Source organism: Falco rusticolus, chromosome 8 (genome assembly GCF_015220075.1).
Source record: "Falco rusticolus isolate bFalRus1 chromosome 8, bFalRus1.pri, whole genome shotgun sequence".
Taxonomy (NCBI): Eukaryota; Metazoa; Chordata; class Aves; order Falconiformes; family Falconidae; genus Falco; species Falco rusticolus.
The window spans coordinates 47,259,936-47,287,103 of record NC_051194.1 but is presented as its reverse complement, the minus strand read 5'-3'; the positions used below and the strand labels follow the sequence as shown (position 1 = coordinate 47,287,103).

The window sequence follows — 27,168 nt, the reverse complement described above, 5'->3', positions numbered from 1 at the left end:
CCCATCTGCCCTAAGGCATTCCCGCCTGGCCGCGCGGAGGGGTCGGGTGCCTTGTTGGACGCGTATGGAACGGCTGAAGCCGGCAGTTTGACAAAGGATTATCAGGAGCAGCGGCACGGCTGCTCCGTGGGGGGGGCTCGCCTGACGGTACAAACTCCACCCGATTCGTGTGTATCGAACCCCAAACCCCTCGTTCCTGCTGCGGCCGGTCGGCCAGCACGGCCACTTGTTCGGTGCCACTCTGCCTGGCCCGGTGCCCGGGAGGGCTGCGAGGCTGGGACCGTGTGGCCCGGCCCTTCTGCTCCCCGCGGCAGCCCCCGCAGGGGGGTCCCTCCCCGCTCCCCCGAACCCACCGCCCGGCTGCCGGGAGGCGCCGAGCGCGCTTGCAGTACGAGCTGCGCCGAGGCGCAGGAGCCGCGCCGAGCTGCCACGGCTGCCGGGGGCCGTGCGGGGGCTGCGCGGGGAACGCCGCCGCCCGCCCGCCGCGGCCGTGACCGGGGGCGCCGGGGCAGAGGCTCGGGGGCGGCCGTGGTTCCCGGCACGGCCGCCGCCGTTGCCGGGAAAGGAGCCGCCTCCGCGGGCTCCCGCAGCCCGCTGACTGGCTGGACGGCGGCGGGGCGGAGCGCGGGGGCGGCCGCCGGCCCGGCCCGGCCCGGCCCAGTCCAGCCCGCCTCCATCCCCGAACAGCGCCGGAGCCACCGAGCAGGCGGCGCCGGGCCAGCCGCCACCGCGCCGTGCCGGCCTCCCCGTGCCCCCGGTCCCGCGCGATGGAGATCGAGCTGCCCCCCACCGCCCAGGTGAGAGCGCGGCCGGCGGGCGGTGGCGGCGGCGGCGGCACCCCCACCTCCCCCCGCGGGGCCCGGCCCGGCCGGGTGTCCGGGCGAGGGGCGGGGCGGGCGGTCACGAGGCCGGCGGCGCACGTGGCGCCGCCCCGCCCCTGCGAACGCGCTGAGTCACGGTGGGGGCGGGGCCGCGGCGGCCCCTGCAGCCCCCCCCCGGCCCCGCGCTGCCGAGGCGGGCCGGGCCGGGCCGAGCAGAGCAGGGCTGGGCCGGATCTCTTCCCGCCGGCTCCGGTCGCGGAAAGGTCAGTCAGGGCCCGCAGGAGTCGCCTCTGCAGCAGCCTCGGGTGGGGGCAGGGGGCCGGGGAGGGCGAGAGGGCCGGAGCCGGCCCCGGCCCCTGAGGGAGCGGCAGCCCGCGCCGGGCGCGGCCTCGCGTCGCTGCCCCCGGCGTGGCCGTGCGCCTCTCTGTCCTCGCTCGGGTGAGTTACCGCAGGTTTCCTTCTGTTGTGGCGTGGCTGCCCGTCGCAGCCGCCCCGCCGGGGCCCCGTCCCCGCCGGTAGCGTGCGGCCCGGGCCGGGCCAGCAGCGGCAGTTGCACAATCATGCACTTCCCTGGGGCGGCTCGGGGTCTGGCTCAGCCTCTCACACGCAGCCTGCGGAGCCTGAACCGGGCCGGCCCCGGCCGCTGGTGCGGGGCTGCGGGCGGGTTGCTCCCCCTGCGCTTCGGCCCGCTGGGGACGGCTCCGGGGCGCTGACCCCAGCGCTTCTCGGGGGCTTCGACGCGGGAGGTGTTTCCTGGGGGTCTTCTCCAAGGCGAGTCGCTGGGAGGCTTTGGGGTATTTGGGTGCGTTTGCGTTTTGCGCTCTTGTGCAAGGAATTCTCTTCTCTAAAAGCCTGGGGAAGTTCAAGGGTTTTGTGTTGCAGGCTGGTTGCAAGAGTGGGGCGAATAACTTAAAACATAATTGAACTCCATTTCAGATGTTTATAAACGTGTTCTTCATGGGCTTTTAAATGAGAAACAGCCTTATCAGCTAGTTATTAGGTTTAAAGAAGTAATACATGAAAATCTGGAGTTGTTTTAATACTACAGACTTAAGACTGAAAAGTTTTGAGGCTCCTTCAGTGTATGTCAGTACAATACCTGCTGCACAATAGAGTTTCTTTTAATTCTTAATTGCCTGTCTGTTAGCCTTGGATACACCTTTTTCTGTTCATTGGTTGCTGTTGCTGTTCTGTCTTGAGCCACTCATAGCTCTGCCTGGCTCATCTGTTTTCTTAGCCCAGGATGGCACAGTGGTGATCTCTGCCTTGCCTCCTCAGTTGCTTGGAAAATACTGCAACAAAAATTAGGCTTTTGGCTTGTGCTACATAAACACCCTGTGAGTATCTTTTTGCCAATAGTATCCAGCTGTGGCATTTTTGCTTTCATTTCTGAGAGTCTTGACAGACTGATTCCTGTGTACCTGCTTTTGTAGCTCCTTGCCTGATCCACTGTGACTTCCCTGCTAGCAAACCTAGCTTTTATTACTTGTTTGCCTACTTTGTCAAACCCTTTCTACCCAGCCACCTGTTGCAATTTTCCTATTTGCAGGCCTAGCCTGTAAAGGCACTGTGTTTTTCAGATAGTAAATGATTACCATCTTTGACATGTACAGTTTTAAATGTATTTATTACACAGAAAATTCAAATACCCTTTCCCATGGAACATTCACTCAAAATGGGTAACAGGGAGCATGGTCTTCATTTTGCCCTCGGATTGCACAAGCCAGTGGATGGGAAGGATGTGCACTTGTGCAAATACAGTGAAGATCTCAGTCTGTTTTTTATGCCTGGTAGCAGTTGTCATGGCAGTAAAGGTGAATATGAAGGACTGGAGCTAGCTGCTCAACCAGAATGCAAAATCACCTGTTTCTGCTACATACTTCTGTGGGAGTTAGCAGTGCTGTTGCCTGCAATATTCTTGGAAAAAGTATTCCTTTATTGTACTTTTCTGACTGGAAATAGGATGGGCCACTGTATGCAGAGGTGAAATGGGATGCTGCCTATTACACACTAACAACACGGGCATCAAAACATCTAAGAAAAAAAGCAATGGAACAAGCGTCAAGAAATTTCACACTTGCAAAAGTATGCTGTTCTCATAGTAGCTGTTCTCTTCGGTAAACTTGAAGTTACTGAAATGGTTGCCTGTAACCTTGTAAAACAGCTCAACAAGCTCATCAGTTATTAGAATTTGAACCTCACAACAAGAAGAGAGCAGAAAGAATTCACTTTCCAATACAAAGAATGAAGCTGTGGGTTGCACTTAAGCTGGAGTAAGACCAGCTCTAGCAAATCCAAGTAGGCAAATAGAGTGCCTGCTTTAAGTGTATCTGTTAGGGTTTTCTACCTAGAGAACTGCCCTGAAGAGTCTCTAGTTCAATTAGCGTGATCCCTTCAGTCTAAAGGGCTTTAAAGAGGAATTACACATACTTTTTTTATGACATGCTGCATTAAATTGTCAAGTGAATGGGTTTATTTTTTATTCCCTAATGGCCTATCATTTCCACATGAGGTAGATTCCACAGGCAAAGACAAACAAGTGCACTGCCCAGGCCTGGCAACAAGTCTTTGTTTTTTGGGTTGGTGGTTCTTTGTTTTGTTTCTTGATACTGAGGTTTAATAACCCTGTTAAATAGAAACATCTGATCAAGATATCTGTAGAAATATATATCTGTGTATGCAGCTGAAATTTCAGTATAAGAGACCATCCATATTTCTGAATATAATGTTACCTACTAAAATTATGGACAAGTTTGAAGGAAGTAGATTAGAGTAAGTAGTAGTGCATTTATTTTGACCCCCTCAGTTCTTCTGTGCTCATTTTGATACCAGGCTGCACTGATAGAGCTTTCTTTCCCTGAAAACTTGCAAAAGAATATCCTCCAGTTAAGCCCGTGGTAGCTGTAATGCAATATAGCGTATTTGGCTGAAATGAATGTAGACTAATAGGAGCTAACTGTGTCGGTCCCTTCAGGAGAACAGATAACTGGATATTATTGTTATTGTAGTAAATATCATATGAACACTGTTCTGTAGTTTGTCTTTAAAATGTGCTGAGAATTAACAGTTATATTGGAAATAGAAGTGAAAGAAGTTAATTGCCTCGGAAAATCCAACTTGAAGCTTGTGGCTGGCACTCAGAAGTTGGGGAGGAGTTTGGCTTTGAAAGTTTGTTGGGAAATGTTTGAAAGAGATCAAACTGGAACAAAAAAAGAATGTTTAGTGTAAGCAGAGGGCAGCTGGATGATCTTGTGTGCTTTAAAGAACTTGAGACATTTTTGTATCACTGTGTGGGTGGTTAGGAAGGTTTGTGTACACTTCCCTCTAATGTTCATGTGCAAGAATAAATTTTGGCTCTCAGTCCCTTTTTTCTTTTTTAATTGAAAAAAATAGGGACAGTATAATACTTACCCTGAATACGAATGCAGCAGGTTATATATAATCCTGAAGGACAAGAATGTTGTTAAAAGTGTGTCAGATTACTGTATCTGTTGTTGCACTGGAATGCTCTTTTGATTTGTTGGTTTCTTTTCCTCTGTATCTTCAATTTACAAAGCAGCAAAATACCTATTTGATAGGTATTCTTCCTTTTGTGATCCTGAATGAAATGAATGTAGCAGTAGCGTATTCAACAGACTTACTTTGTTAAAGAAATCTCAGTACCTTTGTGGAATATGCTGGCCTTTGTGAAATGAGGTTGAGGAATGCAAGAAGTGGAAGGAGCTAAGTCAAGTATATGTTCCTATGTTCTCAGTAAAATCAATTTGTGCTATTCTTTACTATAATTTTTCCTATATAGTTGTAAATTTTTGTTATATTTGGTCCTTCAGTAGAACCAAGAAACCACCAAAAACCAGCAAAAGCTGTCAAGAGTTTGTCATTATTGCATTCCAAAAGCTCTCAGACTTTAAAAGGAGAGTGAAAAAGTCAATTGCAGGCCCAGAAAAGAACGAGCTTAGGGAAGAAGGAGACAATATATAGGAAGTTCAGATGATGACAGTAAATGATACTAAGTGTGCCCATGCCTGTGACACTGGATGTGTGCTTCATTGGAAAGAAGGAATTTGATTTTTGTCTCTAGAACACCACTTCTTTTCTTTTTCCTCCCTTTATATTACGAAGATGAGCTTTAAAATGACTGAACTGTTCAGTAGCATTAGGCCGATTTGTGAGTGCGGTGTGTTTGCAATGATTGTGTTGGCTGAAGCTAGTGCAGTACAAGTCCAGACAGTAACTTGTCGGCATGAATTAAATATTAATCCCCTGCTGCTGTGCTTGAGTTCCAGCCAGCAAAAAGTCCTACAAAGTCTCCAGGTTAATCACCTAGTTAAAGTTTGTTTTGGCCTCCGTATCATTCCAACCCTAAGTGACCTATTATTTTAATATAGCACATTCCTAGAGAACATGAAAGGGTTTGAAGTTTGTTCGGTTTTCTGATACAGCATATTATACCAGAGCTGGACTTTGTGCCACAGAATACAGCTCTAGGTGAAGGGAAAAGAATACAACATATTGGTGAAATTAGTTCTTTTTTTTTTTTGGCGATAATCTTATTTAACTGGTTTTGGAAACACTTCATCTGCTGTCTATGCAAGTCTTTCTGTGTAGACCAATGAAAAGGAGGAGTTGGAAGTCATGACTTTGAATTTGTGTTACCCAAAGATGGCTGATTATAGCAAACTTAAATCCTCCTCGGGATTGCTCAAAAGTAATAATTTTATAGCATATTTGTTTTATTAAGGTAAACAGTGAAACCAGCCAGTGAGAAATGAAGCCAGCAATGCTCTCTGTGGTGTGTAAAACTGCTTTAAGTCATGGAAGGCTTATCTGAAACAGATACCGACAAATACATTTCAAGTAAAGATAGGCATTGTGTGCTTTTTTCCTACTCGGTAGCTGCTTTCTGTACAGGAAAAGTAAAGCTAGTGACTGACAGTCACGTATTAATTGGCAGTGGCAAGAAGCTAATTGATCATATAGTACTCAAGTTCTTCTAAAGTGTAAGAACTGTTACTACTGTGCCACACAGTACCGAAGCAAGCACAGACACATGTCTTGTCTCAGGATTTTTTAGATACGTATTTCTTCATTTTTCTCTACCACCTTTTAAAATAAGGAAAAAAAATAAATACGTTCCCCAGCAGACTACCTTGTTTTAATATCAATTTAGCTTTACCTTAATGTGCATAGTCCAATGGTGCCAGTTTCAAACGGAAGCAAAGTCTCTCAGAACCATACATTTAAATTAAATTAATTAAATTAAATTAAATATTAATTTGGATAACCAAGCAGTCTGTAACAACATCAAGTAAGGATAAAAAAGTTGAATTTGACTACTTTGGAGAATAGAATTTGCCTTTGCCTTATGAAGCATCTTCCGTTTTCTGTCTTTAGCCGTTTTGAATTCTTGGTGAAATATTTGCTCAGTTTTCTTTAACAGACACATTGATTATTTTTTTTTAATGTTATGTGTTGATACATGGGCTTTATGTTTGGCTCTTAATTCCTACTGTAATATTCACTTCAAAAGAATAAAGTGCTTTGATATGTTGATCATGGAGATGTTGGAAAGTTAATAGAAGTTAATAAGAGTGTTGTTAACTCAAAGTTAAATTAGCATTGTTTTACAAGCACAGCGTAACTGCTGCTCAGTGGTATATTAATAATCCCTAGCACAAGTACTAATTGGCAAGGTTCTAGTAGAATGGGTAGTATCTAGTAGAATAGCTTAGAAATAAATACTTTTGTGGATGCAATTTATATACTACAGATCCGGTTGAAGTTTTTCATTACAGTTCAGATTTCTGATTTTGGTTCTGATTAGCTGCAGTTTTTATACCAGGAAGAAGGAATATAAAACAGTGTTTATTTTTAGGTGTTATTTTGAAGGTGCTGTAAGTAACTATTAATGTTTCCTATCTTTACAGTTAAGATAAATGTGGAAGAAGTATGTCTTTGATGCTATTGCAGTACTGGGGGAGTTGAGACCACCCAACTTCATACTTGTCTTGCAGTTTTAAGACTTTTAATCCAATTTATGCAGTATTATGGAACGCAATGAAAAAAAAAAAAAGGAAAAGTTCCTTTAAGTTTGATGTTGCAGCAATAAGTTATGTAACACCAGTTTGAAACCATCTCTTTCAAACCTTTTAAGGAAGTGTCTTCTGTATGACTATGAAATATAAAGATACCAACTTTTCCCCCCTTGCCCCCACCTCTGTCTTGCAGTTTCAAAGTTTTATTGCCATTTGCTGTATTGATTTTACATGCTGTCTCTTGTAAGTATAAAAAAATCTACTCCTGGAAACTGCTTGCAAAACAGAGTTTGCATACTTGAGAAATTGACTCAGAAGGAGCTTGGTTGATAGCCTGCCTTGAAGAAGAGGTTTGTTTTATGATTAAGGGTGTGCCTATTTGCTGTGTTTGAAATTAATGTGCACTAAATGTTGAAGCAGGGACTTTTGTACAGCTGCGTTACATGAAAAGCTGCTGTGACTTTGATTTGCTTCCTGCTCAGATCATCACCACTGTTTAGCCGCAAAGAGCTAGGATAGAAAGATCCTGGGTGGGGGGAGGGGGGGGTTTGTCTGTTTGAACCCTTGTGGTAAAATTAGTACCTCCCTACTTACTGCTATAATTAGTGGAGCAGTTCCTGTACTGCTTGGGCTGTTGGAAGATCCCCCCTCAGAATTCCCAGGTAGCACGCAGTTGATGCAGGTCTGCCACTGAATGCTGCCTGCTCCCATGTAAGTGGCCAGTCTTAGGTCTGCTATGCAACTGACATTCATGTTTTGTGCCGCCTGGGCCTGGATGCTTCGTCATTTCTCCCTTCTGTCTTCAGGAGCTGTTTGCTTGAGTTATGTGCTGTTGGGTAAGAAGCTGAATTTTGTCCGAAAACAGGGTATTTCCAGTTAGATTGCATGCAGTTCTGTGACCGGATGACCTGTTCCACAGTCAACTGGGTAATAAAGCGATGGGCATAAGAGAGTGGCAGGGGTGGGTGGGTGGCTCTGAAGGTTGGTGCAGCTCTGCTCAGAGGGTAAGTTTTTCAGAAGCTTGGTGGCTGGAAGGAGAGTGTGGAGACATTAATGGCAGTGGTCATCCACAACGTGTCAATGGGAATATTCTACCCCAGCTTGTTAGGCTAATGCTTGTCTGTACCACTAATGCAGTACTGGTGACTGATATGTATGGACCGGTGCAGGTAATATAGTCATTGTCTTTGGAACAAGTGTACTGTAGACCTTGGTGCAATGTTCTGTGAATTATTTGGCATGAGATGCATGGGTGTATTTTCTGTTTTATAACACTGAATTATATTTGCATTTTCTTTTTCTGCTGTAGATGGGTCTTGAGCAGATCTGTCAGCTGAGGAATTTCTGGAAGATTGTCCCACTGATACTTGTAAAATCAAACCTGAGTAAACTTTTGAAACAAGTAGGATTTAAGATACCTAAGGATGAAAGTGGAAGTACTTCAGTAGTGAAAATGCTATTATTAAAATAGTGTAATATGAAACCCCAGAACTTACATTTGAAACTTAAGTCATAACTTCTGACACCTGGTCTTCTAAATTATTTGTATGGAATTCTTTGGCTATGGAAATGTACGTGTTTAGGTGCCTCTTAGCTGTGTATGCTGTAACAGAGAGAATTACAGCAGTGACTTCTGATACTGTACTTTCGAATTTGGTTTTTGGTATTTGAACTAGAATATTATTAGATCAATTCAGCTAGTATAAATTGTGGTGACTCAGTGGGATGTTGTAGTTCCATGGATTGTTTTCCAGCTTGATTTGTGATCCTTCATTATCTTCCACTTCAGGAATCTAGTCTGCACCTACCACTCTCGGGAATACTTGTTCAGCTGGTAACCAGTGTGAACACCTCTAGACATCTCTCATTTCTTGAAGTTTATTTTTGCTGGCAAAATGAAGAATGGAAGCCGCTTAAATAATTAAAACTGTTATGGGTGTGCTTTAAAATTATTCTGAAAAACTGTTACTAAGGTCTGAGCCATAGAATTATTTTAAAATCAAAATGAAGCTTGAGATGAGAGTTTTTTGATAAATTATGTGTATATGTGGCAGAGGTGAAGAACAAAGTCTTATAAAATGCAAGTAGTAATGACAATGAACAGTTCATAGCTGAGTAGTGACTTACCGTAACAAGACCTCTCTTTCCCTCATTGTCTGAATTAACTGTGCTATAGAGAAATTGTAGAATCTTGTCATTTTTTCTGATAATTTGCTATAACCTGATTTTTTTTTTTCCCCAAGTATCTACTGAGGCATAAGAGAGTGAAGGTCAAAGGCAGAAAACTGGTTAAGATCCAGACCTGACATTTTCTTTGCATACCATATTTCATTATTTTACAAGTGATCTTCCTAACCTTTTTGCTTAGCAAATTTATTCTAATTATCAGGAAAGCAATCAAATCTCTACTAGAAAAAAATCTATAAATTCTGATTTTAGAAACAATCTGCTAAATATAGTGTACTGTAATATACTTGCAAACTGGATAGCCTCCTCCCCCCCAGTATTTAACATTTGTTAACCGTACACTTGTTAAACGTGCCTGGATTATGTTTACTGCTTATGGATGGAAGAGGTGTATTGACATGTTTCTTATTTGTGGCAAAAAGTCTTGGTGCTAGCATAGTGTGTGAGGGGACACATGTCAGGGATTGGCCTCTTCCTTGATTTCTTAGGTACCATTTCTTAGCCCATTTAATCTGAAGGCTGAGTGAGGCATCCCTGTGATAATCAGCTGTACAGGCTGCGAGCCTCCTGTGTACTCCAGGGGCACAGCCATGGAAGCCACAAAGAAAGTGGTTGGTGGTGGAGGCCACATCATTATGGATGATATGGAAATCATATAATGATGGAAAGATGCAATTACGGATGGTTGAGTTCTGCAGACTTTATTGTTCTTTTGAGAATTACTGCTTTTATATGATTTAGTAAGAGGTATAAACCTGTTTACCTACTCTGGTTCATGCCTTGGAAGATGAATTGGCTCCTTTTGTTTTCAGAGTTTATAAACTCAATACTACACAGGACTTTACATAGTGGGGGCGGGATTGCACCATACAGAAACAAAGCTTTAGTTTTGTACAGTGTTGTTCAACTTCTCAGTAGGTTTACAGTTTTTTAAGCAAAAGCTGTCATTGTGTACAAGAATGAGAAATTGGTATGTAGGTTCCTGACATGTTGGCCCATCTTGAGCTTTCTGGTTTAGTTGTTTAACTTTGCAGGACTTTCAAGTGAAAGAGCTTCCTGAAACCTTTGTGGGGGTTGATGACTTCTAGAGGATTGCTTTTTGCTGAGAAACATGTACATTGCAGGTGCTTAAGAAAATTAGTAAAATCTATCTTGCCGTATTCTATGGAAAAACAAATCTCACTGTGTATCTTGGTGGGGCTGGAGGAAGGGGAAAAGCTATACAGACTGCTTTCATGCAAATTAAATAACGACTTCTATGATGTTTCATGTAAATTTAGGGAGAGCATTTTTGGTCATCAATGCACAGTTGAATGGTATTTTTATTTACTGAAGCTTTTCTGTGTTATGTCACTAATGAAGGCAGTGCATGATGTCAAATAAACAGTTTAACCATGAATTACTTGTTTGGAAAGATAGTGTCACCACAGCAAAAATTTGCTGTGCTGGACCTCCCTTCCTCAAATATGTTATGGTCCTGTACTGTCCAGTGGTGACCAGTTGAATAGCAGTGTATTTTTGGCCTTTTTTCTGTTGTGTGGGGTTTTCTGCTTTGCCCTTGTAGAAACTAAATAACCTTTCCAAGTGTATTTGAAGTTGAACACTCACAAAAAAAAAAAAAAGACCCTGCTTATTTATTTGCACTGACACTAAATTCCCAGCATTGTCTATATAAATTATGTCTGTGAAAAGTGTGCATTAATTGCAAGACTCTGATCCGTGAAAGTATTTTAACACCTGTGTCCCACAGACTGCAGTGGGAGGTAGGCACTTGCATATTCCGCCAGATGTGGGCTGACATCTACAGGACACCTTGCAGCTGATCAGCTTGGGAGCAAACTGTATTCCTTGCAATGTAACAGTATTCTTAAACTTTTAGCCTTAAGATAGTACTTCAGACTGATCAGGTGTTTGTGTGGCAAGTGAATTTTAAAGCATCCTTGCTCTTTCTTTGTCAGCTCAGCTCGGAAGTGTGGAAGAATTTATTTGGTGCAGCCTTACCGACCAGATGTCGGGTGTTTCTGAAGGAGGGCCAATGGATGTGTGCTGGCAGTACACCTAGTGAACCTCTCCTCTTCTCTTTCTCACACACACAGACTCCAGTTCCTTGCCATGGTAGTTTGGCCCACGAACAACAACAAAGTTGCTTGTGAGATCAGTGAAGTGAAACTTGGTGAGACATGCTTCTTGTAATACTAAGAGCAAGTGGTTTCCACATCCAGGCTGTAGCACAGCTGTAACAACCCATCTGGTGCAAGCACACTGTTTTCATGTTTGGTTTGAAATGCGCATTTCCAAAAATGTGTAATACTGATGAAATCAGAATAGCGGCTCATAGGTTATAACCGAAGGTTAATACAACCTAATAAATATGTTATTTGAAGTTTGGTTAGGTTCTTTTCTCTGGTTCTTTGTTCTTCTTTTCTTGCGCCCTGATTTGTTTCATTGGACATAAGAGCAGGCTATAATTTGACTGGATTGTGTTTCCCAGATGACTGAGCTATTATTATAAACAAGTCCTCTTGTAGATAAACTAATGAGTAGCCTGTGGCAATGTCCGCACACAGTACGTGCCTGGCTGGGTACAGCAGGGTAGCTTGAAGATAATCATTTAACAGGTAATTGTTTTCCAAGTACTGTAGGTTCAATATATAAAATTAATTGGGACACAAAGGCTTTTATATTCCTATGGTTAAAAGATGAGCAGTATTTTCAGATGCTGTATATTTTTTATATTTTTTGTTTATGTCTAGGATAAGGATTTTTTTGGTGTATAAATGCCAAAATTCAATAAATGCCCATTTTCTTATGATGCAGTTTTAACTTGGGAGGAAAAAAACCCAAACACAAATAAAGCCATTAAAGACCAGCTTTTGCTGAAATGAAGTAGACTTCTGAAATGGCTGCTACTGGAATACCTTTCAAAATGGAGTTACAGTGATTAGACAACAGCTAGAAAGTCAGCCACAACAGAATCACTCAGTTTACTTGCTGGGGCAACACATCAGAGCTTTGTTGATGTATCAAGCATGTAAAAAGAAATAGACTAACTCTTATAAAACAATCCCCAGCCTCCCAGTTTCATTGTGCAACTTGTGTAATATATTGTAACTTGAATACATATTATCTGTGTGTGCATATTGCCTTAATCATTTTGTAATGCTGCTGATGCAAGATGGAATAAAGTAGCAGCAAGTAAATGGCTCTGTTAAGCTGAAAGAGGGATTCAAAATCTGAGTAGAAGGGACCACAACACTTTTATACCAGCCAAATATACTGTGGAAAAATGAAATTGATTAACACAATATAATTAAGACCAAAAAGGGAAGAATGGAACCCATCTAACGGAAACAGCACAACTCTAAAAACATGTGAGATCCATTGCTTTAGATACTGATGTTCCAGAAAGCATTCTGGGATGTCAAGAGATTTAGGACTAAGTTTGAAGAAGTGGGATGACACCCATGACCATTTTCAGCTTTTGCTTAGCAGCCAGGGTATTGCTTGTAAGTAAGGGCATAGTTAAATTTATTCAAGAAAAGTTCATAGTCATCGGCTCACAATGTTAGACCTAACTCTGTCTTTAGCCTAAAGACAAAAATAGGGGACTTTGGAACAGACACAATGCGTGACAGATCTGTCAATCAATACTAGAGAATAATTTCTGAAAAATCGGGTATCGTACAAACAAAACAAGTGCCAATGTCAGATTTAAGACTTTTCTTTCTGTAAACCAATGAGACTGTGGGTTTGTGTGCTTTTTTCCTAATTTTTTTTATTTAAAGATGATGTGGCAGGATTAGTCCTGGGACCATTCAGCCCCTGGAAATCACATACTTTATATTAAACTCTTATTATTTTAAGTCTACCTTCTAAAATATGTATTGATTAACAATTTAGAAAAACATGGCTACCTACTTCTGGAGTGTATGAGATAAGAGCATGAAACAATCTTCTGTAAAAAGATCTGTGGCACTAAGTAAGAATCCACTGATCTGTTGTACCAGAAATGGCCACCTCAAGGCAGACCGAATGTGGTGGGAAAAGGATATACGTATGTATTTCTGACTCCAGAGATTAATGAGCCAGAGAGGAAAATGTCACTCCTGCTGCTGTGCTCCAGGCTGGAAGGGAACGCTGTGAGGCTCTTGCAAATGTTCAGTGTTTAAAGGAGTGGTAGGGAGGTGGGGATTGATTGATTTTTACAGAAAAAGAAAACTGTTGTCGAAGTGTAGTAGTAAACTGCTCTTATATCCCTCCTTTTCTTTTTCTTTGCTGACTTTCTGACAAGGGTGTTTTTCTTTACCTGCTGTGGCCTCGCTCTATTGTTAGCATTAGGATTTGGGAGCTTTTGGAGTTGGTACATTAATGACCATGAACAGCCTACAACAGCTATTCTTTATTGCCCTTACATGCTTGCTCATTTTGCATTCTTCAGGCTTAAAGAAACCTGTCTTTTCACTGTTACTGGTGAATGTATGAGGTGTGTGTTTTCCCTGGCAGCTTGGAAAGCTGGCTTGCTATGGGCTGTATATGGGGAAATCATCATGTTGGGAGCTGTACAGATCTTAGTTGTAGCCTTTGTTCATATCATTCCTGGAAGACGATGCTTCAGGTGAAATACATAAATCATTCATCTCTGAGAAGGAGTTATTTCTGGATTGAGGGTAGGGAGAGTAGGTGGGCAGTTTCCAGAATAGCACCTGTAGGGCCTTCCAGCCAGCCAGAGCCTCTCCCCGTTTTTGTCAGGATAATATCCAGACAAGGCTTGTAGTGAAGCTTTAAGAATGCTGAACAACCCAGCCAAGGAGTTTTTCAACTAATCTGATTTATAAGAGTAGATCCTTACAGTTTGACATTTATTCGGGGAACCTGGAATATAGTGGGAGGTACGGTCTGAAGTGTGAGATCTGCGTTAGGAGAGAAGAGGCTAAATACCAGATCTGCTTCTGTTCCTGGCCTGGCAAAGCATTCTAGAGATTTCTTTCTTCAGTAAGAAAATTATGTTTGCCTAAAAACGCCTTTCAGGGACTGAGCTTACCCCATAAGTCTCTGTTGGGGCAGAAGAATATCCCAAGACATGTGGTTAGCATTCTTCAACGAGCTTAGTTGTATAGACATGGAGTGGAAATTCTCTTACAACATCAATTCTTTAAAGCTATGGCTTTCCAACCCTTTTAGAGTTCTTTTTCAGTTAAGTTACCCTGCTAGGGCTTGAAAAGAGTTTGCTGACCAAGATGTCAGGCGTCCAAAGACTCTTTAGGGCCAGGAAGAGCATGTGGGCATCAAGAAACAGAAGTAGGCTAGTTTATTGTCAGGGCGTACTGGTTTAGTGTCAGTTCAGTCACAGCAGTAGTTAGTGGCACAAGTTTGAATGATTAAAAAAAAAAAAAAGACACCCCCTCACACCCACTGTGCTGGTTTTGGTTGGGATAGAGTTAATTTTCTTCATAGTAGCTGGTACAGGCTGTGTTTTGGATCTGTGCTGGAAACAGTGCTGATAACAGAGAAGATGCTTTAGTAATTGCTGAGCAGGGCTTACCCAGAGTCAAGGGCTTTTCTGCTCCTCACCCCACCCCACCAGCGAGCAGGCTGGGGGGGCACAAGAAGTTGGGAGGGGACACAGCCGGGACAGTAGAGCCCAGTGACCAAAGGGATGTTCCATACCATACGGCATCATGCTCAGTACGTAAAGCTGGGGGAAGAAGGAGGAAGGGGGGGATGTTTGGAGTTAGGGTGTTTTGTCTTCCCAAGTGACCGTTACATGTGATGGAGCCCGGCTTCCCTGGGGATGGCTGAACGCCTGTCTGCTGATAGGAGTTGGTGAATGAATTCCTTGCTTTGCTTTGCTTGTGTGCACAGCTTTGACTTATTACATAGCCTTTATCTCAGCCCACGAGTTTTCTCACTTCTACTTTTTTGATTCTCTTCCCCATCCCACCCGGGGGTAGTGAGCAAGCAGCTGTGTGGTGCTTAGTTGCTGGCGGGGGTTACACCATGACACCCACCCAAGCACCCTGTTTCCTCCTTGGTTGCCTGGGAGGTGTTGGTGAAGAATGTGGGACAGCAGGCAGCTCCACAGGGCAGTCAGGGATTTGACACAAATCACAGGTTGCTGTCATGTGGCTTTGCTTGACAGCTGTCTGTTCTGTCACATTTCCAAATCCTCAATCCAGACCTAAAATTGCTGTTGTCCCCCTCTGCCCTCCAGCATAAATAGCTTCTGCCATTCCCTTTTCCTCATTCTTCTCATACGGGCTGCTGCTTGTTTGAATTTTTCGTGTCCTCGCTGTCCATTGCACAGTCTTGAGTTAACTTTTGTTCTACAGTTTCTGGTGGTAAGAGATTGGAAATTATGGGTCAGCTTTCCAAACTCAAAATTGTTTTAAAAAAGTTACGGTGTGGGTTAACTATCAGCTTTCAGTGCTTTCTCTGAAGCATGAGGCTTATGTTTCCAGGATCGGGTTTTTTTTATGTAATTATGACTTGTAATTAAGTAACTTACCTTGAAAAAGATTTAGAAAATAAACCAGTAGTTACGGTTATTTCAGAGATCATCTGAAAACATCAAATTATGTATAAATCGTTCTTAAAGCCTACATGAACAAAATCAATTTTGCCTGAGAATGATGACGGGAAGACATTCAGCTGTTGCTTCCACAGCCTGTGCTTTTCTTAAGTGGTAAGAGCTTTCAGCTCTTTCTCTTGTGGGCTTTATTACTTGATCCCCTCCCTTTCATTCTTGCCTTGGAGTATCTCGGGTCCTTGATCATCACTTCCCACACTTTTATATTTTTGCTTCATTATATAAAAAAAAAAGGTGGGTTTTGTTCATTCCTTTCACTTTCTGGAAAATTGGGGGGATATTTTGCCATCTGTCTTTCTGTGAGTAAGCTATAGCAGTGTTTTCCTCCTCCTTGTGGGGTGCCAGTCTGAGCTCTGTGCTGGATGCCATAGCCATGGACTCTGTTGCTCTTTGATTTGTTCATGCTGGCATGTGAAGTATCTCTTCTTGAAGTTCAGTGCTAATGGATCCTGAGAATGAAAACCAGATCCTTGGCTGGTGAGAGATTCTGCTGGTGTTACCCCAGTTTATGTTGCAAAAGGCGTGACGTTAAGAAGTAAATGCGCAATACTTACAATGTGCCCTGTATTAAGGGGATAGCTAACAACAGGTTGAAAATGCTGTATTGAGATAGATTGTTTCTCTGGTGACACTTGGGCTGCTGGATGTTTCCACGTTATCAGTTGTACCTGCAAATGGCCTATATTCCAAACAAAACCAAAACCAGTCAGATAAACCCAGCAGGGGTGAAATGAAAGACTGGCATTTTATTTAAAGCACAAAAGTCAGTCTATGAAAATAACATGAAAACAGGGTCTCTCTCCTTTGTTTACTCTACTGCAAATATGTTTGCTTAGGAGTAATAAGAGTTAATCGTCAAACTTTACAATGTAGTCAGAGATTTTCTCATAAAATGTATAACAGACTCTGCCCAGATGGCAAATGCCGATATGTAAATCTAAAACATGAAAATTTCCATTGGGGGCCAGATGGTGGCTTAATGTGAATTGTTTAACATTTATGTTTATCTTATTAAAAGTGCCTTTATATGTCCAAACGAAGCTATCGATGTGGTTGGAAGAGCATATCACTAAATGAACAGAAAAATCAAACCATGAGTGCAAGGCACCTCCTGCTTACATGGATCATGGGAAAGCAGAAGTTCTTCTCTGTTTACAAAATCATGAAGAACATATTATGAACAAAATCAAATCACTGTTTGCTTGGGAAAAATATTAAAACCATGTTACTTTCCCGGAAGTTAGAAATGTTGGACAATGGTAATACATTAAATACCATAATGTATTTCCCCTCAAAATAGGTGTTGGTGTTTGGTAGGAAGAGCTGAGCATAGTGCCTGCAATCCTTCCCAAGTGCGGGTCCTTCCTTCTGCAGGGGAGGCCCTGACTCTTCCCGCGCTGCCTCTTGGCTCTGCCAAAACCATCGTTTCCTCTGATGCAATTCAAGGAGTTGCACAACAGGGGAAAGAACAAACGGGCGTTTGTGGAGTCTATCACATGAGGCCTGGCGCCTTTACAGTAAATATGTCTGATATTAGGGGAAGTGGTTAGCATGGCTCCGAAGGGCAGCAACAAGCCCTGGGTCAGATGAATCCTTTCACAGGACTCTCAGTGCACGTGATCCAGTTTGGATGTGAATCTGTGTTTGCTTGTTCCTCCAAATTAATCTTTCTGAGACCAGCACATCATGTTGAGGCATCTAAAAATCAGCGGGTAGCTGATGCACAGGCAAGAAGCGAAATGCCTTTTAATAACTTTAGTTAAACACTCCAGGCGTCAAATACACTGATTTTTGTGATGCTTTCACAGTGGAAGGGGGAAAATGCTTCAGTGATAAATGTAGAGTGCCTGCCTGTGTATGTGTGTGAGTGTTCAATGAGGCAGGGGAATAATTTAAAGACGAAGGCTGTGGAGAGGCTGAAGGAACAAAATTGCAAAATATTTGCTTTAGACTGCAATTTTTAATTTTTTTTTTCTTTGCATCAACTTGTGCTGGGGGTTGTGATTCACTCCTTAGTGAATCACTTGGGTCAATGTTGACTCCATTAACTTTGACCTAAGGCTTTGGGCTGATGGCCAGAATTTTTTCTTCTTGAGAAGGGCAGTATTACTAAAAGCATTGGCTGAAATTATAAATGAGCGTTAAATGGCAGGTTAATATTTAAATGACTGTGCTGTTTGATGGTAGTATCTATTAGTATATTAACAGAACACTTCCTCTGTACAGCCCATTCATGTGAAGAGTAATTTCTTGAGTTGTTACTCAAAGTTAAGGCTAATATTGCTCTATTTGTATAGAGCTTTTCAAACTGAAAATAGGAGGGAACTTTTGCAATTATATGGTGATAAATAAAAACAACCCCACCCTTTTGGTTTTAAGTGCCACAAGCACAACTACTAAATAAAATAAAGGTGCTTCCGACAAGCATCTCTCTCCAGGGTAGAGCACACCACCATTCAGCAAAGCTCCGCTCTTTGCCAGAGAGAAGATACTGGGCTAAATACGGTCCCTTGAAAAATAGTGACAGGAGCCAATCAATGCTGTAGTACTTCTCAAACAACAGCTCAAGATCCTGAAAACCGTGCAAGCATATTCATTCAAAAAATGATCCTGCTTGCTGAATTGATTGCTGCACAGACGCAGAAGTGATGGTGTACAGCCACAGCATTTTTTTTGGCCAGCTGGTGTGTCTTTGGAGGTCTCTCATCCCACAAATGATGCAGTGTCCAAAGCTATTTATTTTGATAATGAATACAGCCAGTAGCATGGCTGAAAAATTTAATAGCAGTGCCTTAAGTTTTTGCACTAAGGCTATGTGGGTTTTCTTCTCAAGGAAAACATGCTATGCCTTGCCTTCTCTACCTCTTTTTTTGATCACTTCTTTTGTTTTTTGTGATTTAAACTGAAACTTAGCACCCGTTTTGCTATTTTTGTGCTGTAGTCTGTTGCAACGTGGGGAGGAGAACAGCTCTGTTAATTCACAACCTTGTGCATTATATACACACACACAAAAATATCTTTTGAGTCACATTTTTAATGGTGCCTTCTAAATGAATAATTCAGAAGTGAGCCCTAAAATACAGATCCTGCAGTTTTATCCAGAACATATTGCAAATGCTCTGAGACTAGGAAACAGTTTTGAATCTGCTGCAGAAGGAGACAGTGAGCAGCTGGTAAACTACTGGCCCTTAATGAAGCTATACCATATTGCAATATCTCCAATTACTGCAGAACTTAATTAGTTTGTTTTACCCTGCCAATCTGGAAAGACCAAACATTGTCTTGGGCAGCCGCTGTAATTATTTCAGCTTCTTCATTGCTGGCCATTAAGGCTGAGTTTGGTCTCTCCCAGCAAGGTATATTAAATATGTCTTAGATTTGGGAATGCCCATATTGTTATGCACAGATATTTTGTGTAACTGCTTGATTTTAGAGAAAATAATTTTCTTTTAGTAACTGGTAGAGTAGTTCAAGCCACGTGTAAATATGAGTGCTAATGGTACAGAATTTTTAACAAAGAAATGAGATTACTGAATTGGTCTGTTCAGTTGTGGACTTGCCCTAAAGCTTTTTGTCGTAACTACTGTACAGAAGTGATTGTCTTGAAAGGCAGCGTGACTTGGTGTTCAGGTTACTTCGCGTCCTTATTTGAAAAGAGCCTTTAGAGAGGTAAGGGAGTGTTTTCATTTGGTATGTTGGCAAAATAGATGTATCTTAGGTATAGAACCACTAACTGAATTGGTAAAGTTCTGTTTAAATGAAATTTAGTGTTCAGTATATTACTGGTAGTGTGCTAGCATGATGAGAATGCCCAACACTGAACACGATTTTTGTGTGCTGCCACTAAAGGGTAATTTTAAGAATAATGAAACATGACATTAAATGAAAACTCCCAGGCACCAGCTAGGAATTGTTGGCAGTTACCCATCTGACAAATGTGGCTACCAAGTATTAAAATTCTGTGTCAGCTGACATCCGAATTGATGATTTCTGAGTGTTAGGGTTTCTTCACGGGAGAAAGTAGTCCAGACTTCAGTCTTTAAATATTGAGTATTTGAAGAGTAAAAAACCACAATCAACCAATCCACTAACCCCCTTCCTCCTAAAAAAACCCCTTATACAATAAATTAAAAGAGATTATAGCTATATCGAATAATATTAACTGGTTGGTTTTCCCTAAATGGCAGAGTTTAATTTGTCTTCTGAAGCACTACAGGCGCAAGAGGTGATTTCCAAGGCATCGAGGTCGTTGTTAGCTGGCTGATAATGATTGACTCCCTGATGAGCCAGGGGCCATATTTGAGACCTATTGACCCCTAGTTTATACTCAGCTGCTCCAAACCACCCATGCCTAGAACCACACTTAGACTAGAACATCAACTTAAGACTAAGCTTTAAATTACAATTTGTTAGTAATAGTCTTAATAATTGTGTTTAATGCTACAGTGATGTTATGTCATTTAGTGACTTTGAAACCAGGTTATCCTCCAACTTTGAAGCCCTGTTCTGCTGATCTTTAATATTAATACTTAATACCAGGATGGAACATAAATATTTTCAAATACATTTTGCAGTATCACATTACAGTTACTTCAGACAGGCTTCATTCTGTTTTTAGCCAGCTTTTACAATTTTATAAGATCATCTGAAAAAATTTTACATAGGCAAACTTTGTGATTTCTGTTCTTTTCTCCTAAAAATTACTTTCTTAATGTGACATAATTCATTCTATAGCTTTGCGTTTTCTGTGAGGTAACTTAGGAAAGAAGAATACATTTATCCTCTGGCTAGTTCATGTATTACCTTACCGTTTGTAAAAAAATTCCTTCAGTTTCTCTGAGCCTGTGTGCAGGCCACAGCAGCGAAACCATCAGTTTGCACCCTTCAAAAAGGTCATATAGAGCCATATTTTATTCAGATAATTTCATAGGATTAAGAAAATAAGCCTTAGTTAATGAGTCTACCTGTTCGATATAGAAATTAAAAGCTTTGCTGTTGTTCTGAGCCACTTATGCTGCAGAGGATGCTTGCTTAAAAAAAGCATTTCTGTTACAGGACATGAACTTGATTGACATCCTTTGGAGACAAGATATAGACCTTGGGGTGAGGCGTGAAGTTTTTGATTTTAGTCAACGACAGAAGGAGTATGAACTTGAGAAACAGAAGAAACTTGAAAAGGAAAGACAAGAGCAGCTCCAAAAAGAGCAGGAGAAAGCCTTGCTGGCTCAGCTGGAGTTAGACGAAGAAACAGGTGAATTTGTTCCTGTTCAGCCAGCTCAGCGCATTCACTCAGAAAATACTGAGCCACCCATTGATTTTTCTCAGGTAAACTCTTAACATGTGTTTGTGAGTGTTTAATCCTTTTTCTAGTCACAGGAAGACATGTTAGTGGTTACCTAAAATGAATTTGCATTCATTGCTGTAATGGAAGATTCTTCAGTTATTCAAAGATGCAGTAACATTTTTTTCATTATTTTCCTATTTAGAGCACGCAGACTTCAAAACCAGAAGCAGAGACCTTGTCCTTTGATGACTGCATGCAGCTCTTGGCAGAAGCATTCCCATTTATAGATGACGATGAGGTAAGAATGCTCAACGCAGTGGTTTCACGGGTCGTCATCTAGGGAATCGGTCTCATTTGTTATGTTACATTATATTACGTTAATGTGTGATGGGATTTTTGTCCTCAAGCTGATTCCAGCTGGAATAAAGCGGCGTAGTAAGCTTCAACTGGGGCTGTGTCTGGAGGGAGTGGTACTTCTTGTGTTCCTTCTGCTTACTGAACCCTGCAGCCAGGATTCAGTGTGTAATGCCATCTGATGGCAACCATTCCAGCTACTGTAAAGGATGGTAGTGGACTTTAACAGTTTGGTACACTGAGCTTAGTGCAGCTCTCCGGAGTTGGTGAGTCTGAGTTGCTTTGTTTCCAGGTGCTGACCCAGACTATTTGATGTGTAACAATAAGCCCTTCACCAGCCAGTTTCTAGATACCTTTTTTTCCTATTTCTTTCCTTAATTTGAAAATGCTTTTCATAGGAATATTTTTATGTTATCCTGCTGTTTACAAAAATGCTTTTGTTAAGAAATACCTGTCTGTCTGTTCTGCAGAAATGGTAGAACACCAAAAACCAGATTTTTTGCTTTGGAAAATTCAAAGTTGTTTTTATGAATGCGGTATTTTTGTTATTGTTGGTTGGGTGGTTGGTGGAGTTTTTTACTACTTTTTTTTTTTTTTTTAAACACTTCAGGCTTCTTCAGCTGCATTTCAGTCACTGGTTCCTGCTCAGATTGATAGGAACCCAGTCTTCATTTCATCTGATCACGCTCAGCCACCGGAATCGCCTGGTTTAGTTTCACTTACTGATGCGGAGAATATGCAGAATATAGAGCAAGTTTGGGAAGAACTATTGTCCCTTCCAGAGTTACAGGTAAAGATTTAGTATGATGAGTACCTGAAAAAAAATAGCATGATATTTTGGAAGAGTATGGTGTTTTGGAGAATGCAATACAGTAGCATCTTAACACATGATCATGATTGTCATGTTGGATTCTACACCTGTAGGATGTCTATAACTCAATAGAAGCTTTAATTCTTTAAATGTAATATATTGGAAAACATGTCGGAAGAAGGAAATCAGTTGTTTATCAGAAGATCTTAATAAAACACAGTCTGTCTTACCAGTCAGAACTTCCCCATGTTTTTAGCAAATCCTTGTTTGCATCTCTCTGTAACGTGTTACGGTATGATCATGGTTGAAATTTCAGCTGCTTTAAAAATGGATAGTTCTGAATATGGAACTACAACAGGAATTGTTTCTACAAGCATTATTGTAAATGCTTTTTTTTTTTCAGTGTCTGGGTGAATCATTTATGGTTACTTTTGCATTCAACTTTCATCTAAGGAAAAGGTTTTGTAAAGATGATAACAACATATATTTAGGTACATAGAAGAGTCAGGTGTAGTTGTTATATAACTGCTGTTTATATGTGTTCAGTAAGAACTAATTACGTAATGTACATTAATTGAATATTTCAAAGGAACGTTACAGAGGACATCTAGGCTTTTTTTCCTCCTATCCTTATGTTTCTTCTTATATTTCATTAGATTTGACAAAACTGAGTACATTTATTTTCAGATACATTACTATAGAATGTCATAATGCTTTAGCATGGTGCTGCTCTACTTTATGCTGTTAGCCCAAGAGACTAACATGAGAAGAGATGTTAACTGCAGTCCAGATTTCCTGGATAGTATTGAGGATCACTTTTCCAGCATTTTGCCACCAGAAGACACCAGCCAGCGAATGCTCAGTGGAATGCCTGTAAATCTAAATCGTACTTTAAAAAAGTTCGCAGGAGCTGCGTTTTTCCTGCTGCTCTGCATTTTCCTGTCTTCTGTTTATATTTTTCAAAATTTTCATGCTTTCCTAATCTTACTGCTGTGGTAGCCTTAAAAGCCCCACCTTAATTAATAAGGGCAATTGGCTGTGAAAAGGCAGCAGTGATGCTGAAAATACATTAAGAAGCCAAACCAAAATTATCTATTGCAGTAATTCTGAATAGTAATTGAATAATCTTCTGAAAGAAGGGAGATAAATTGAGGGCATTGCCTTTTACAAATTACGTTTGAAGAAAAGAAAAAAAGAGCTCACGTTCTAAACCTTGAACAATCTCTGGTGAAATAATCAGTGTGTGGTCCCTTCCTAAGAGAAGCAGCATCGTTTTGGTAATTGCCTAATTCTTTGGGGACAGCAGGCCCACTTATTTCAGCTTCAGTTAAAAAACTGCCACCCGCTTGGAAAGAACATTGGTCTTTTAGCCAATGAAAGTCCATCAACATAATAGTCTTTGATGCTCACGCTGATGTTAGCCAGCTTAACTAAAAGTATGTCGGGTGAGTTAATGTTCACAAGGCTTCACATCAGCACTCTGCTTCACTGGGAATTACATTCCTCTGCACTGAACAGCTGCTTCATTCAGAAAATCCTAAAAGAACCTTGTTTTTTGAGGAAAAGTAGTCTATCACATAACATGAAAGTAAGAGTGCTGTGAGTAATTGTTTATTAGTAATGCTCATTAAGTCTAATTCGGTAATTTACATTTACTGTACTCATGCCCTTCTTAGCAGTGGTGCTTGTGAGAAGTTCAGACCTGGCACCTCCAAGGGTCCCCACTAGCAATTTACCAGAACAGGAGGGCCCCATGCAGCTTCCATATAGCATTGGAATGGGTCTCTCCAGCATCTCACGATGAGTTGGAGAGGCTCTGCTCTCTTTACTCTGAGTAGCTTTGTCCAGAACAAGTTGCTTCACACCCTCGCTTAGGTATCTAGTCATCTTTCTAGATTGCCTCTCTGTAGTACAAGTCTGTTGTAGTGATCTAAGTTACAGCAACGTTGGAATACCTGTTCCATGTGTATGTTAATTGCTAAAGTATTTAGTGCTTGTGTGTTATAGAAAAAGGTTTTCTCAATTGGAGAATTGTTGCTCAACTTCTCTTGCGTTTCCCGTGTAGTGTCTTAACATTGAAAACGATAACCTGGCCGAGGTAAGCACAATCACAAGCCCTGAAACCAAGCCAACAGAGATGCACAACAGATACAATTACTGCAGCTCATTACCCATCATGAGAAAAGATGTTAACTGCAGTCCGGATTTCCTCGATAGCATGGAGGATCCCTTTTCCAGCATTTTGCCACCAGAAGACACCAGCCAGCTGAGTGTGAACTCTTTAAAAGACACATCCCCTTCAAACTCTGATTTCTGTGAGGATTTCTACGCCACCTTTATTGACACAAAGGCGAACGGTGACACAGCAACAACAAACACTATCAGTCAATCACTTGCAGAAATTCTAAGTGAACCTATTGATCTTTCTGATTTCTCACTGTGTAAAGCTTTTAATGGCAACCACTCAGGAACTGTACCAGAATGTAATGATTCTGACTCTGGTATTTCATTGAATGCGAGTTCCAGCGTAGCATCACCTGAACACTCTGTTGAATCATCTGCCTACGGAGATAAGGCTTTTGGTTGTAGCGATTCTGAAATGGAAGACATGGATAGTGCTCCTGGAAATGTGCCGCAGAGCCATGCCAGCGCGTACTCCTTGCAGCTCCAGGACCAAGTGTTTTCTTCCATGGGGCCGAGCGCTCGGACACCTAGTTTGCAGTGTACAAATGCACCAAAGGAGGAACCCCCTGCTGGTCCTGGCCACCCCAAAGCTCCGTTCACAAAAGATAAACCTTCAGGCCACCTTGAAGCTCATCTCACAAGAGATGAGCAAAGAGCAAAAGCTCTGCAGATCCCTTTTCCTGTTGAAAAAATCATCAATCTCCCTGTTGATGACTTTAATGAAATGATGTCTAAGGAGCAGTTCAATGAAGCCCAGCTTGCGCTTATTCGAGATATTCGCAGGAGAGGCAAGAACAAAGTGGCTGCTCAAAATTGCCGTAAAAGAAAACTGGAAAATATAGTGGAACTGGAGCAAGACTTGAGTAACTTAAAAGATGAGAAAGAGAAACTGCTTAAGGAGAAAGGGGAGCATGACAAAAGTCTTCGTCAAATGAAAAAGCAACTGACTACCTTATACCTTGAGGTCTTCAGCATGCTACGTGATGAAGATGGAAAGTCTTACTCTCCTAGTGAATATTCACTGCAGCAAACTAGAGATGGCAATGTCTTCCTTGTTTCTAAAAGCACCAAGTCAGAGACTAAACTTTGAAGGGCAGCACAGCTGGCTACTGTTCTCCAAGTTACTATTTTTGTATCATCATCCCGATAGTTCTTACTGTGAGGTGGAATGCAGAATTAAGTAATATTTTTCAAGGAATTCTATGCAATGATAATTTTGAAGTTAATAATTAGTTTATGGAAGATGAGAGTTTAAAACTAATAGCGTAATGCAGATGGACATAATGCAGAACTTGTAATCTCAATTTTGTAACAGACATTTCCTTCTTATAGCACCACTTTGACTAGTTTCCATATACATGTAAATATTTAAAGATACCATATTTATATACTGTTCCTATCCGTTTTATTCATAGATTTATTTGATATATATATAAAAGATTTTAGCCTTCTAAATATGATTTCTTGCAAGACAAGCAGTATGGCTTCTGATACTTTTTTATAAATATGCAATAGTGTTTGTTTCCAATTTTTCTTACACATTTATACTTGCTTTATATTTAATATATGATTTTAATTTAGTATAAAAGTTGATACTTAGTGTTTGATTTTGAATTATCAGTTCATTAAACTTTTTTAACTCTACTTGATACACATTTATTTCCCTAAAGAAGGGAAACTTCACTAGTTCTCCAAGGCTAAGTCTTCATGTAACAAATATGCTTAATAACCAGAGATGTATCGCACAGCCTTGTCAGCATTACTAATGCTTCCTTCAGCAAAATTGTAACTGCTGTTTGGAAGGATTGTGTAACACAAAGTTAAGTTTCAAGTCTATGCTAGGTTTACATAACTTTTGTTTTCCTCTTTGAACACGGCTTAAATTCATGAGGTCTTTCCTCCAAAGGCATTTAAAAAATCTGTTAACTAAGCTATTCTCAGCATTTCCCAACTGAAAACTGTACACTTGAGTAATTGTTTGGGAAATACTCTGTGTGTCTGACTGATCAGCGAGCATTGTTTATCACTGTTATTACTTTGGGGCTTATGGAAAAAGGCATACTAACTGCCAACCAACTGCACTGTTTGGAACCTGTGCTCAATTAATCGTTAAGAGTTGTGGAGTTTAAATTATGATTTATAAGAGAATAAAAATTGGGCAAATAAAGAGCATTGCTTTGTTTACCTCTCTTTACTCTTCAAGTGGATTCATTGTACTTGATTGTCTTTTTTTTTTTTTTGAATACAGAAAATGCATAACTTGTAATTCTATATATTGATTGAACATCAAAAACTGTATCATCTTCCCTAGGAAGCTTTAAGAAGGCACAATTAATCTGAAATGTTTTTTCTACTACTGATGCCTTGATACCATTTTAGGAATATTTTGTCAGTTACAATATTATGCACAACTTCATTTAGTATAATAAACACCAAGGTGTTTTGCAAGACCTTATAGTACATTTTTTTAAAATAGAGAAGGAACTGGAGATACTAAAGAAGGATAGAGTGAGACCCACAACAATTGTTTAATTGTAGGAAAAAGGGGTTTAAAGAGGGACATCAGATTAGGAAACCAACCTTCCATTCGCTCATTGTTCACAAAATGATATGGTTGTGGGTGAACTCCAGCTTGAGATTTCACAAACTTTTAAACTGTGCTGGAGTTGCATATCCAGCAGAAAGCATCTTATCTCATGGTCAGCCATGAAAGCCACAGGAACAGCTTTGATTATCATAATCCCAGTTCCATACTATATTGCTCTTTATGGACCTTCTGAGTGTCCTCAAAAAAAAAAAAAAAAAAAAGTGCCAAGAAGTACAGGAAGCCATAGTTCTGATGAATATTATTCCATCACAAGATGCTGTGGGAGGTCTCCTGGTTTTGACTGTGATGTTTGCTGCTT

The 27,168-nt window shown here is 41.2% G+C and overlaps 1 protein-coding gene across 6 annotated transcripts; it reads left to right on the top strand.

Annotated features, from left to right (window-relative positions):
* Positions 1-664: 664 nt before the first annotated feature.
* NFE2L2 (nuclear factor, erythroid 2 like 2) lies at positions 665-26,451 on the top strand. Of its 6 annotated transcripts, XM_037398679.1 has the most exons (6): positions 15,331-15,334; positions 17,339-17,341; positions 20,685-20,954; positions 21,116-21,211; positions 21,878-22,057; positions 24,144-26,451. In XM_037398679.1, the coding sequence occupies exons 3-6, from the start codon at positions 20,688-20,690 to the stop codon at positions 25,350-25,352; spliced, it is 1,752 nt and encodes a 583-aa protein (XP_037254576.1). In that variant the 5' UTR covers positions 15,331-15,334; positions 17,339-17,341; positions 20,685-20,687; the 3' UTR covers positions 25,353-26,451. The 6 variants fall into 6 exon arrangements, with proteins under 6 accessions (XP_037254573.1, XP_037254578.1, XP_037254575.1 ...); XM_037398676.1 differs by lacking the exons at positions 15,331-15,334; positions 17,339-17,341 and adding an exon at positions 665-797; XM_037398681.1 differs by lacking the exons at positions 15,331-15,334; positions 17,339-17,341 and adding an exon at positions 1,009-1,084.
* The last annotated feature ends 717 nt before the right edge of the window (positions 26,452-27,168 follow it).